The sequence below is a fragment of the Emys orbicularis genome, chromosome 8 (assembly GCF_028017835.1).
Source record: "Emys orbicularis isolate rEmyOrb1 chromosome 8, rEmyOrb1.hap1, whole genome shotgun sequence".
Classification (NCBI taxonomy): domain Eukaryota; kingdom Metazoa; phylum Chordata; order Testudines; family Emydidae; genus Emys; species Emys orbicularis.
In genome coordinates this window covers 91,817,353-91,831,165 of record NC_088690.1, presented here as the reverse complement: position 1 = coordinate 91,831,165, position 13,813 = coordinate 91,817,353, and the positions used below count along the sequence as shown (strand labels likewise).

The 13,813-nt window shown below is 39.3% G+C and overlaps 1 protein-coding gene across 4 annotated transcripts in view; it reads right to left on the bottom strand.

Moving 5' to 3' along the window:
• Window positions 1-2,688: 2,688 nt before the first annotated feature.
• Window positions 2,689-13,813, bottom strand: part of CSNK1A1 (casein kinase 1 alpha 1) — a 52,071-nt gene continuing 40,946 nt past the window's right edge. For 2 of the 4 annotated variants that reach the window (XM_065409699.1, XM_065409701.1), the window contains exon 11: window positions 2,689-4,194. In XM_065409699.1, the coding sequence (XP_065265771.1) occupies window positions 4,187-4,194 (8 nt within the window). In that variant the 3' untranslated portion in view covers window positions 2,689-4,186. Of the gene's footprint in view, window positions 4,195-8,446; window positions 12,139-13,813 lie in introns of those variants that run through there. The other 2 variants (XM_065409698.1, XM_065409702.1) reach the window with 1 other exon arrangement.

The window sequence follows — 13,813 nt, the reverse complement described above, 5'->3', positions numbered from 1 at the left end:
ACTACCAGCCCAAAAAGACTTCACTGCATACAGGATTTGCATCAAAGGCCCATTGGTTTATTCCTACAAAATGGAACTTTAAAGATCTACTGTCCAACACTGGAGCAAGCCATGGAGAGAGCTGCCCTAGAAAGATGGTTTTCTTTAGTCCTTTGCTTGCCCCATTACAATTATGGGAGACATTTGTGCTTGCAGCAAAGAGCTCTTCCTCACAGCTCAACTTCACCTTTCTGCTGGAGTCTGCGGTGCTTGTAAACTTGCATTTACGACATCAGGCTGGTATGAATTCAGCATGATGGCTTCACTCTAAGTAGGGAACAGATGAAGCTGAGAAACAAGGCTGGCTCAGCAACATCTTCTAAATTGGAGAACAGTATCAAGGGAAATTAAAACCCCATGTGAAAAGCTCAGTGGATGTAAGTTTTGAACTAGACACTGTAGGCTCCTCGATGCAAAATTCCCACTTCAGTATGTGTACAATCCACAAAGCCACATGCAAGTCCAGGGAACCTTTCAGAAGTGCACACTTACAATAGTAGAACAGAATAGATACATCTCTTCAACAACTGAGTTTAGGTACAAAAGTTTAATAAAAATCAGTAGAACCCTCAGGCACCTCAAGAGAATAAACTTGGTTAAAGATTGCGTACATCAAGGTTATACATTGAACAGGCTTTCAATGTGTTTGGTAACCATTTGGCAGGCTCCGTTCTTTTAAACCAACCTGCATGTCCAAGTTAAAAGCTAGAATCACTTACCAGAACCCCCACTGCTAATACCCAGAGCAGTAAGCAGAGCGTTTGTTCTAACAGGAACAGAAAAGTGCATGGAACTTTGGAGGAGCCCTACAAACTTGGTAATGTGCCCACACTTTAAAAACAGCATCAAAGTGACAGTATGCTCTTGGTGATTTAAACAGTTACAAAATTGCTTAAAACCTGTTTTTCTTTATTGTATTATGTTCAATTGTCAGGAACGCTGGTTCTCACTAAGAGGCAAGTTTGCAAGGGATGGGATCTTAGTCTGTGCTTATATATGACCATTGTAGGTACATTATAATTGCTTGGAAATCTGTTGCAAAATATTTTGCATTGCCCTTTAGGGCACTGGATATTAGTAAGGGAACCACCCATGACACGCATCTGGCAGAGCTGAAACTGAAAGCCATTAGCCCAGATTCACAGAATTTAGTATTTTGGCTTCAGTTTTAGGTTTTGGTTACAGTATGTATTGCACAGTATACAGCCATTCAACATTCAGCTCGTGTCCACCCTCTGGAAGAGATTCTATCTTATTCGTTGTTCAGCCCGATGGCTGCAGGAGTGGGAAGTGCCTTCCAAAACAATGCCATACTGACTGATGTGCATATGACAGCATCTCCCATGCTAGACTCATGTTTTCACATCAAACAAGAACCATATATACGTATTAAATAGTAGCAATTAGTTTCCATCCTTTCCTGCACACGGAAGTAGCACAATTTGACTTTTGTAGTTTAACAGGATCTCTTGACTCCACCAAATCCAGGTTTTCCTGCTAGGCAGGCAGCTAGGACTGGATTTCGCTTATAGTGCTACACACCTGCTGACATTTTTTTCCCCCATTGATAATCCATTACAAACTCATTTGTAAGCGGAAGAACAAGATTATAAACTACACAGGAAAGGAATCTCTCCCCCTACAACTGTCGTATCTTCCCAAAACAGTAGCTGACAGTGGCTGTGATGGCATTTCCCCCCCAGTTTTGAGGAACTACATCTCTGCAAGGAAATAGCATTGGTGGCCTATGAAGTTCAGATCAACTAATCCTCTCTGGAAACATGACAGCTGTCCAGGAGGAGCTTACATTTCAGATCAGCGTCTTCTACTTATACCAGTGTGTCTTAAGAAGTGGGACTTTCCATTCAGTTTAGATATACCTTAGACTACTGTGGTTTGCCTAGTTGTAAATTATGTGCCTAGATGCTTTGGCAACAGGTGCCTTTGAAATATGGCTGTTTCCATTACTGAGACTGGGATTTGTCAAATGCTTAGAATTTCAAGTTTCCTTTGGCAAAATATGAAGCAGAGGAATGCCACCTAGAACCTCACCGCTACCCCGACTCCCCAAAAATACATGAAAGAAATCAGTTCCCCATTCACTCTGGAAATGTAGCTATCTTAAGCATCCTCCCCCCTCTGGCTGCAAGAAACTGTCTTTACTCAAAGGCAAAGTTACAAAAGAAAAACAAAGCCCTTCGTATACATAGACAGAAGCACTGGAAGTATATTTTGATATATTTGAGATCTTGAGCACTTTCAAACTCCTCACCCATCCAAACAGATATTTACCCATGTTAACTATTGAAGTGGTGTTTATTAATATAGTTGCCAGCTCACAAGACAAAGGTTTCTGCAGATATGAATTTAACATCTTATCAGGAAAACTAGAATACGAGCCCACCCGCCCGCCACCCCCCATTAGATTGCCCACTTTTTGGAACAGCTGTAGTCTGTTATAATTGTGACCTCAGTCTCTTTAGTAAGAGTGCACAGGACATATTGCAGACTTGGAATAATAAGAATTTTTCAAATTAAAGATCTTTTCCAACAAGAAAAATATGCCTCTTGGCCAAAAACTTTGCTACATGTATGGAAACAGTCTAAAAAGGCTAACGTACAAAACACCATTTACACAATAGGCATCTGGCAGCATTTTCAGATTTTTTTAATTTATTCTGACATGCTATAAAGGAATAAATTACACTGTTAAAGAATTACCAGCAATAAAAGTACTTTTCTTTCAGCTGGGCTAAAGTAAGAGTGAGGAGGAAAGCCCAGCGCAGTAACCAATGTGAACACTGCACGGTGTGAGGCTGTCCAAGAACAAGAGTTAATTTGATCATATCCACTTCACAAGAACTTGAAAGAAAATGCCTTGGTTTAAAACCCTCCAAACACTTCCATTCTAAATTTTCAAAACTAATAATCACAAGTCAGTCCAGCCAATGCAAGACAACGGCAACGCTTGTGGGCTGTCAATACTGGGGGTCTTCAAAAGATGCCAATCTCTTGTTATAGAGGGCTGGGTATCAATGCAGCAGGTTATAAAAAATGCAAGACTGCCCTTCCCCCTCAAGGAAAAAAAAAAATACAAAATTTATTTAAAAACAAAAGTGAGGAAGAATTACAATACTAAATCTAAAATGATTTAGAAAGAAATATGACTTTTTGCTTAACAAATGGCCTTGAAATTGTCTGTTTAAAAAAACTGGAGTGGTGTTTTCTTTAGACGGAATTAACAAGGCAAATTTAAAAAAAAAATTCGCATTTCCTTACAGAAAGTTTTTAGTTTTTAATGAACTTGTAAACAAAAAAGCTCCCATTTCAAAATAAAAACAAAATCCCAGATCATATAGATGTTTACAGTGATTACATTTATCTAAGCAACTTACATACAGATTCAGTTGTAAGATGTTAACTAAATTTCTGTGACAAATATGCTGTTTTTCCTTTTATACCAAGAACATTATAGAGTTAATGCAGAGTCCTAAAGATTATCTAGTAGTCGCTAAGTTTCTCTTAAGTCTTCACTTTAGATGCTGTTATTTCTAGCACAGGTAAGCAGGCAGAGTCTTTCATACGCTTAAAAACTGGAATCTTTGGTTACTACCATGTCAGCTGGCTTGGTATGTTGCACATAGAAGCCAACAATTTTAAGAATGTTTTAAGTGTACAACTTTCAAAACCCAGGGAGGAATAACCAGAAAGAGTGCACAATTGTGAGCATTTACAATGATCACAACTGTTGCTGAAGACTGTTCATGCCATTCTTCCAAAACAATGAGATCTCATAAGCAGTGTAGTTCAAAGTAAAAAGGTAACAAAAATTGGCATATGCACAATTTTCTCCACCATTTTGTGTCAACTATTTAGTTAACTTTTCCACTTGAAAAAATGCAATAGAAAACCGGACACCATGTTTCACTATCTCAGTAATTCACAATTACAGCTGCTGCTACAACTCAAAGTGCAGCATCACCAGCGCTGCCCAGAGCCAGTCTATACTGAAATTAAGTTCTTTACACCAAGTAAATGGTTGCCCACAACCACTGGCAAGTGTACGTATGAACTAAAATTTCTAGGATTTGGGGAGTGTCAAGTCCTGCTCCGATCTGCTCTGCTTCATTTGTTCCTCTCTTCATGCTCAGAAACCTGTAAGATAAAAAAAGGCAACTTACTGATATTTGAAAAGAAAGGGAATAGCCTCTGGGATGGCAGGGTTAAACACAAATAGTTATGGTCATTTACAGGGAAAATGTTGTTCCATTTTAGAATGGTATGGTCCCTGCTTTCCTTTTCTAAAGCTAAACATGGTTTGACTGATTACTGTTCTGAATCAACACCACATGCTTATAAATGTATAGCAACAGTATACATATGCACTAACTAAATGCAAAGTCCTTCAAATGGGCATTCAGTTTGGCAGCCAGCCATATAATTTAAGAACAAGATGTGTTCTTGCCACTAGGAAGCAGGGTATAATTTCAGAGTTGTTTTCTACTTGTCTGTAATGTCCTGTGTGTGTATTTTGCAGAATGTCACCACAGGTCACCTGATGGCAGTACATATGTACTGCCTCTCTGAGGAGCATCAAGTGGCAGGAAGCAGATTTTATCCTTTTCTTTGGGGCCAGCCTGATTAGAACCATTTTGGAACGGTGCAGAAATACTTTAAAATGCCTTTTCACTCCACTATGAAGCAACTATGAATCAGGTGTTTTGCTTCATATCCTTATTTTAAAAAGGCATATTGTGCTCTGTTGGGTGGGAGCCATTGCTTCGTCTGGGCACCAATTACTTTTCCCTCAGGGCTTCATTTATGCCCTTTGTAGTGGTCTACTTTTAATGGTGCTACTAGGAATGCTCAGGTTTAAGAAGAATTGTAGGCAGGCCCCAGACTCTAAGGAACACTATAGACTGAAGTGTTGTAGTGAGATGTTCACAAATCAAGGTGCATTTTGTTTATGAATGTCTCTGGCCATGTGATAGACCTTCTCCCTCCTCCCCCTCAAATTCATTTGAGAGCAGTTAATTCTGTTCTCAAACAGATGCAGCCACTAGATTTATTACACAAGAAACCTTTAATCAAATCACCCCCATGAGGTGTCATTTTGGTACCCCAAAACCTTTAAAGGTGACCAATAAGTATTTTAAAATTGGACTTGTGGCCATTGCTATTTCATGAGCGATAAAGGCCTGAAAGGTTGTTTATTTTTGTTTTTTGAACTTTAAAGAAGTCAGGCATTTCTGAGGGAAGTTTGAACACTAATGACTTACTGAAGGGACTAAAATGCTGAAACTTTAACAGATTTCCTTTAACTAGAGTCAATCATTAAACAGATTTTTAAAAAGAATTTTAAGACCAGCGATTAAAAAAAAATCCCTTTCCTTTAACTGCTCAGCCTTTAACTCGTGACGTCACCATTTCACTAGTTTTGTAGTCAGAGAGCCTTCCAGAATACACAGCACTTAGATTTCTAATGGAAACAAGCAAAAAATACTTTACGATCTGTAAAGAAAACTGAACTTCAAATAAAGAAGCCAAAAAGGATTAGAGTCCAAGATTTTCTTCTTTGCAACTCATCTTTAATATGCCTTATCCAAATGACTGCAGCTGTATGTTTTTAGTTGAAAGATAAAGGCCCATCTGACATGTTTTGTCCCAAATCATTACGCGGCTTCAGACTATTCACATTCTGATAGGCTGGTAAAGTCAAGAGTGCACTGCACCTAATTTGAAAAGCATTTAAATTGCTCAGCAATTACACCACCTTCTTTTAAGCACCCTCATCAAAAGCTACAGGAAAAACTACTGTTGTGCAGTCTGCATTTTTCCTGTGTGATTGTGTCCTTCTGTTGCGATAATCTTAGCCAAGTTGGCCAATGCTTCCTACAGTCTCAGCATTGGTTACACAGATACTGGGGCTGTACTTTGGCATGTCATGCTGATTAGACTGGCAACCACAATTTGTTATGTACACGGACCCCCAGCAGTCTGGTAATGAGACTGTCCAACACTAGTGCCATTTTACCATATCATTTGTTCAGATGCCTCTATTACTACACACCTATCATTGTTATAGAGTCACTGCATTTTGGAAATTCTTATGCTCGAGAAATCAAACATCTTTAGACCTTTTATCAACTCTTCATCACAGATACTCAATGTACAAGATAACACGAACGGCATGATCTAAAGAAATGACTTATGGGAGATTGTGGATGAAACTAAAGGAAACAAAATGCAACAATCACGTGAATCTCCTGTGTTCTGTATTACTGTTAAGCAAGGTAGGATATTCTACATCAGTGGCCAAACTGTGGCCTGTGGACCACCGAATTGGCTAGTCTTGTGACAATAGCGCTTTGTTTCCAGTTGTCAAGCTGCATTAAGGACAACCAATAGTACCTGTCTTTTGAAATGAGTGAGGGGAGGAGTCAAAGAGTGTAAGTTTGGGAATCTTGCTATATGCTAATAGCCATTTAGGAACTATGGGACCAGAACTAGATTCACTAATTTGAGAGTTTATGGTAAGGAAAGCAATCATCTAAAAACAACACATTCAGTAGATTTGCTGTATGCTTGAGTCCCATCTCTGGAAAAAAGCAGCCAGTTTACAGTGATCAGTGCTACAGAGTCCATACGGCTATGGCATGATGAGCTGGGCTCTTCTGTGTCATGAAAAAAACCCATCAAGATCAAATTGCAGATTACTGGGGACAATCTAAGATGCAAAAAAACCTGCTCAACTTCACATTTCTGGTGTTAGAAGCTAGAAAACATCTCACTAAATAACAGAACAAATTTTATTTGAATCTGGGAAAATATGCAAGAAAACAAAAGCTCATTTTTACACTGCCACTTTTGCCTAATATCAGAATTTGCTCAGTGAGGTCTTGGGTACTGCCATGATCGATGAACAGCATGCAGTGTTTTGGATACAAGTACTACAAACATTAAACACCAAGGGAAAATACTGTTGCCATTTCTTTGCCTTCTTAGGCTTTAACGTCAGACATTCTACCAGTTTGTAATATTTTCATTGACAAGAGAAGCTTTCAAATTTAAAAGCGTTTTTTCAGCTAATTCTTGCTTTCAACTTTTGCCTCAGCCCAGAGTCAATGCAATGCTCTGACAAAAGAACACAGCAGCACTTATCCAGGATACAGTGTCCTGGTACTGTAAGTAACCAGCCCTCATGCTGCCTCTCCTTTGTATTACTGATGGAGGACTGTGGGATTAACAAAGCAAGGAAGGAGATGGGAGCATCCCCACCACAGAGGACACAAGAGACAGGTCTCATGCTGTAGAATCCATGAACCCCTTTAATGCTTTCCTCTAGCAATCCTGAACATACAAGAAGCGTTAGAGGAACTACTGGGGAGGGAGCGAGAAGGAGAAAAGAATACAGAATAGCTGCTGCCACCACACAAAGAGGAGCCACTTCTTGGTTCTGGTAGCTGTCCAGTCCTAGGATGAAAAGGCAGAGTTGGGACAATGTCTTCCCACAAAAGCATGTCCCAACAGTTTGTTGAGACCCTGTGGTATACTACCTTTCTTTCCATAGAGCAGTACAAGTAGCCTTCAGATAAGGTGGTTTCCTGGCTTCCCTCCTAACTACTTTTCCCTATCCACCAGTTAGCTGACTACAGTTTTACTTTATAGCCCTAGGACTGACCATCACTAGCTAACAAATTTTTTGACCCCCTCTATGTCTACACTAGGCACAAAGTGGTTAAAAATTTCACGTGTTAGACAACATTTATGAAGCACCTCATTTTCCTATTCTAGATGCGGTTTATGTCCCTTTCTCCACCCCACCCCCAATTTTTAGACAGGAATGGAGGAAAAGGGTACGTGCGCACTTAACTAAAACCTGGAGAGTTTTCATTACTGGGTGGCACAGCATTATCCTATGTTACTTTCAAAAGGACAGCTGTCTCTAGACCAGACCCAAAGCCGCAATGAAAGCTTTGTAGCTAGGATACTGGAGCTTCCTATACACTAAAGCCTTCTATGTTTGAAGGGCCAGGTTTGCTATGCTTCCATGCTCATCTGACAAGCTGATAAAGTACATTCAAGATCATTACTAGCAACTTGAATTTTCTAGTCTCATTTCAAAAGGAAGCTCGAGTATTTGTACTTACGGTCTCTGCAGTAACTACCTGTACTAGCCAGCCTCTGCAGTTCTGTCTGACACTTCACATGTTAGAATACTAAAGTACCAGAAGACAGACTATTTCTTTAACTCCTCTGGGAAAAAGAATTTTGTTATATCTGGTTAGCACTGGAGAGTCTACTTTCACAGACCCCATTTCTAAGCACATCTAATAATTTAGCAAATAGGGTGGCGGACTGATTTAAATCACGGCAATTTAAGTCATCAAGAGGAAAACCTCAATTTAAATCATTTTAATCAACTTTTCCATTTGTACTTCAGTTATTTTCTAAAGAAAGGTGCATTCTCTTGTTTACATAACCATTAAAACATGCTATTTACAACTAAAGAGTCTTTACACTAGATTTGGTACATCTTTTTGCTACCCAGGCGGGTACACTTAATATATACTAGGGCTGTCAAGCAATTAAAACAAACTAATCGCGATTAATCGCACTGTTAAACAATAATAGAATACCATTTATTTAAATATTTTTGGATGTTTTCTAAATTTTTTAATATATTGATTTCAATTACAACACAGAATATAAAGTGTACAGTGCTTATTTATTTTTGATTACAAGTATTTGCACTGTAAAAAAAACAAAATAGTATTTTTCAATTCACCTAATACAAGTACCGTACTGCAATCATGAAAACTGAACTTACAAATGTAGAACTATGTACAAAACCCACTGCATTCAAACATAAAACGTAACTTTTAAAGCCTGCAAGTTCACTTAGTCCTACTTCTTGTTCAGCCAATCGCTCAGACAAACATTAACATTTGCAGGAGATAATGCTGCCCGCTTCTTATTAAGTCATCTGAAAGTGAGAACAGGTGTTCTCATGGCACTGTTGTAGCCGGTGTTGCAAAAAACATTTACGTGCCAGATGCGCTAAAGATTCATATGTCCCTTCATGCTTCAACCACCATTCCAGAGGATGTGTCCATGCTGATGACGGGTCCTGCTCAATAACAATCCAAAGCAGTGCGGACCGACATGTTCATTTTCATTATCTGAGTCAGATGCCACCAGCAGAAGGTTGATTTTCTTTTTTTGGTGGTTCAGGTTCTGTAGTTTCTGCATCAGAGTTTTGCTCTTTTAAGACTTCTGAAAGCATGCTCCACACCTTGCCCCTCTCAGATTTTGGAAGGCACTTCAGATTCTTAAACCTTGGGTCAAGAGCTGTAGCTATTTTAGAAATCTCACATTGGTATCTTGTGTTTTGTGAAATCTGTCGTGAAAGTGTTCTTAAAATGAACAACACGTGCTGGGTCATCATCTGAGACTGCTATAACATGAAATATATGGCAGAATGCTGGTAAAACAGAGCAGGGGACATTGAACTCCTTGGGAGAGAACGGTCACAAATTTAATTAATACATTTTTTTTTTTAAACAAGCGTCATCAGCATGGAAGCATGTCCTCTGGAATGGTAGCCAAAGCATGAAGGGGCATACAAATGTTTAGCATATCTGGCACGTAAATACCTTGCAATGCCGGCTACAAAAGTGCCATGCAAATGCCTGTTCTCGCTTTCTGGTTACACTAAATAAGAAGAGGGCAACATTATCTCCCGTAAATGTAAACAAACTTGTTTGTCTTAGCAGTTGGCTGAACAAGAAGTAGGACTAAGTGGACTTGTAGGCGCTGAAGTTTTACATTGTTTTTGAGTGAAGTTATGTACAAAAAAAAAAAAATCTACATTTGTAAGTTGCACTTTTACAACAAAGACTGCACCACCGTACTTGTATGAGGTGAACTGAAAAATCTCATTTTTACAGTGCAAATATTTGTAATCAAAAATATACACTGATTTTGATTACAACACAGAATACTATATGAAAATGTACAACATCCAAAATATTTAATACATTTCAATTGTTATTTTATTGTTTAACAGTGCGATTAAAAGTGCAATGAATAGCGATTAATTTTTTTGAGTTAATTGCGATTACTCAACAGCTCTAATATGTACACATTTATTTAAGCAATTTTAGTTAATATTTTCAGATTAATTGTACATTTTCAGTATGCTAGAAAACAGTGAATGATATTGCTTATTTACTGGATAATTAACTTTTTGCACACAATTTGAGTCATGCTGCATTAGGATGAAAACTGCAATTTAAACACACAAAACAGCATTTTTATTCAACAAAACTTTGCTTATCAAAACGTATTTCACATTTACAACTAAATGATTTAGCAAACAGAGGGATTAACTGTGTTGAGCAGTGAATTACATCGATTTCAGATCAGCTCCAGTTACTTTCACTTCGGCACATTTGAAAATTTGCCCAGGCTGAAGTTCCTTTTCGCCTAAGCCTCTTGAACAAGAGAGTCTCCTACATTTCTTAAGCCATCCTTCTAGTTTTAAAAGTTTGATTTCATCCCCTCTCCTTCTTGTTTTTATTCACAGACTGGACGAGAGACAAGCTTTCCTGCTTTTTCAACTCCCAATTGATTTCTCAACTTTGAATTAGTTCAAATGAAGCAAATATTCACTGTGCCTGCAGAAGAGGCGACTGCTGTCAAAAGCAGGTTTAGCACTTCAAAAGACTCTGGTTCCAGGTGCTTAACTAGTGGCTGCCACCAGTTCAGTTGTGTGACTGTTTAAATCATTAGCTAACATGTACAGCTTGAATGGTTTACCTCCAGCCCTGAAATTTATTGTGGTTGGCATAACTGATGAGTGATTATTAGATGCCAATGCTATAGCAGCATCTTCAGCAGTTAAGGCATCTACCCTGGTTCTTTGGGTTGACAATATTGACAAGAAAAGGAGATGGAGTAAATGATTGATCCATCCGCTTTCTTACTGCCTGCAATGTAACTTTGTTGTTCATTATTTCCTTTCTTCAATGTCTCTTGATGTTCCTTTCTAAATTTCAACACCATCAGCAAAACAGCAATCGTTCTGCAGTTTATCCCAGGCTACAGAAAGAGGTTTCAGTATATGCAGCATGCATTCTACATTTCTCTTCAGTCTGATGTTGACTACTTCAGCTGTGATAGTTCCATCTATTTTGCCAACCATTTGCTTCACAAATAATCATCAGAACAGGTCAGTTCTTAATAAATACCTCAAGCGTCAACTACTAATCCCATTGTACATATTGGGTGATAATTGGTTTGGATCTTCCTCCTCTCTTCAGCAAAGCTGAGGCAAAGTAGTTGTTAGGGAATTATTTTGAAATTTCAACATTTTCGTTTATTCCTGGAGGTGCACTTCAGCTAAAAGAACAAATGAGCACTGCATCCCTAAGTTATAAGTTTCAGGATCCTTTGTTATTTTCTTCTAGATAGCTTCTCATCTTTGCTACATGTGTAGCATTGTCTAGGATGCTACACACTTGAATTTTTGTTCAAATTGTTATAGTTTTTACTGCTACTGGTAAGTATTCTGCTGCGTGGATATTTCCTGATGTATCAATTGTTCCTGTAAGATAGACAACCCCATCATCTGCTGTCACACAAGCACATATTATTGGATCATTGTGTACGTTGCTCCACTCATCAAGACTCAGATTAATGAATTTCCCATCAATTTTTTGTGTGCACATTGTTCAATTTCATTCTCACACTCTGTGTCCAGTAACGTTCCAGCATGGTCTGCTCTGCCAGTGGAGTGTAGCCTCATCATAATGATTGAGCCCCATCAATGAAATGTTTGCTCTGAACAAGATGAAAGGGAGAATTTGTTGCATAAATGAACCAAGCAATCTGGTCACCCAAGGAGTCTGGCTGGAATTGGCTGGTCCTGATTACTAACGCATCCATGGTTTTACTGGATGAAGTCTTTTTTTGATTCAGTTAATTTACCGTCTGACATACATTTAGTTGCTGCAATCTAGTGGTACCAGCAGATGACTCTGAAGTTGTAGACACTGCAGATGGATGTTCATAAACCCTTATTGTCTAAGATGGACCCTGAAACAAAATGGTAAAAGTCACTCATTGAGTATTACTCAATGTTGCTTAAAAATAAATAAATAAAAAGATAGATTACAAATGAAACACGCATCCTACTAGAGCTGTTTGTACCACTGTTTAAATAATTTATTCCGAACCTAGTTTTATAGGAACATAAATCATGAGAATTATCCAAATCTATTTAAAAACCCTTATTTCTAGCAACATACCAGACAGTGTGAAAAGAAAAACCCCTTTAAATGTTAAAATTCATAAATGCCTAATCAAACTTTACTTTTAAACAGGAAATCTTCACCTAGGATGTTTGATTATACTGCACAATAAAAAAAAGTTATTTCAGAAGTCCAGCAGCAACAGTAAAAATGTAATTGATAAGTATCCCCACAACAAATTAATATACCAATTATATTTTAAACACAAAAACTTTGAAATTGGTAAGCAAGTAATCTACCCAAAACACTAATTTGTGACAATAAACTAAGTTATCATTTACTAACATAGTAAGACATGGTAGGCAGTCCATAAGAATGGTGGAAAAATAAGTTTACTAACCAGTTAATCCAGATTGTTCAGATATGTCCACATCATCATCTTCAAAATCACTGCCTTCTGAAGAGCATTTTGCATCATGCTTCATTCTCACAACCAGACCTTACATCTCTGTTGTACTGCTTACATTTAGCATATGTTCCTTTTATACCCAGAGGTACAATTTTGTATTTTAAATATGTCCTGCAGCCATGGCAGGTCTCTCCCTGCACCCCCTTCCCCAGTGTTGAAATGAATAGAGCAGGGGTTCTCAGGACAAATGTTTTGGTGGCCTCACAGTGCGGCCACCAACTCTTGCTAGTGGCCGCTCATATTTTTTTCCTAAAATACTTGTAGGCTGGAACCTGAAGCCCTGTGTCCAGATACTGAAATGGACAGGGGATCGGGTCTGGGGATGGAGCCCAAAGCCATGCGGCTGGAGCCTGGGGCCTGCTGCTGCACCACCAGAGCCCAGGGCTGGAGCCAAAAACAAGGCCAGAGCCTTATGCCTCGCCTCCCCAGGGCTGAAGCCCAAAGCCTGAGCCCCACTGCCCCGGGAAGGTGGGGAACTCACTGGCTGCCTGCTCCCCCAGCATTGTGCCTCATGTGTCTCCAGAGAGGGGCAGGATCCAAGCCCTACTGGCAGCCCTGCAACCAATACCAAGGCAGCGCATCCAGGAGCAACAGGGCGGGGCCGCTACTTCGCCACTCCTTCCCCTGTCCCCATCATGGCCCAGGAGATGGTGGCCGCAAGAAAGCCCCTGGTAGCTGCATGCGGCCACACTGGCCGCATTGGAGAAATACTGTGCTAGAGACTGCACTCTGAAGAATGTTATCCCTTCTTCCCAGTGTCCTGTTTTCACTCCAGCATTGCACCCTTCTGCTCCTTCTCCCTTGTTACAAAACTCCTCTACCCAGCCCCAGAAAAACAAAAGAATTAGCAATCCAAGCTATAAAACAGGAGTAGGAGACCTCCAGGTGGGCTCAGTGGATGATCCTGATGAGATACATATCTCCTGAAGTTAAGAGGCCTGGTCCAACACTTATGATGACTTTGCCAGTCTCTTGCACCAAGCAGTACAGCCTGTGGGTTCACCACAGGATCAGGCTATTACAGTACATGACCTATTGTGTCATTTATAAA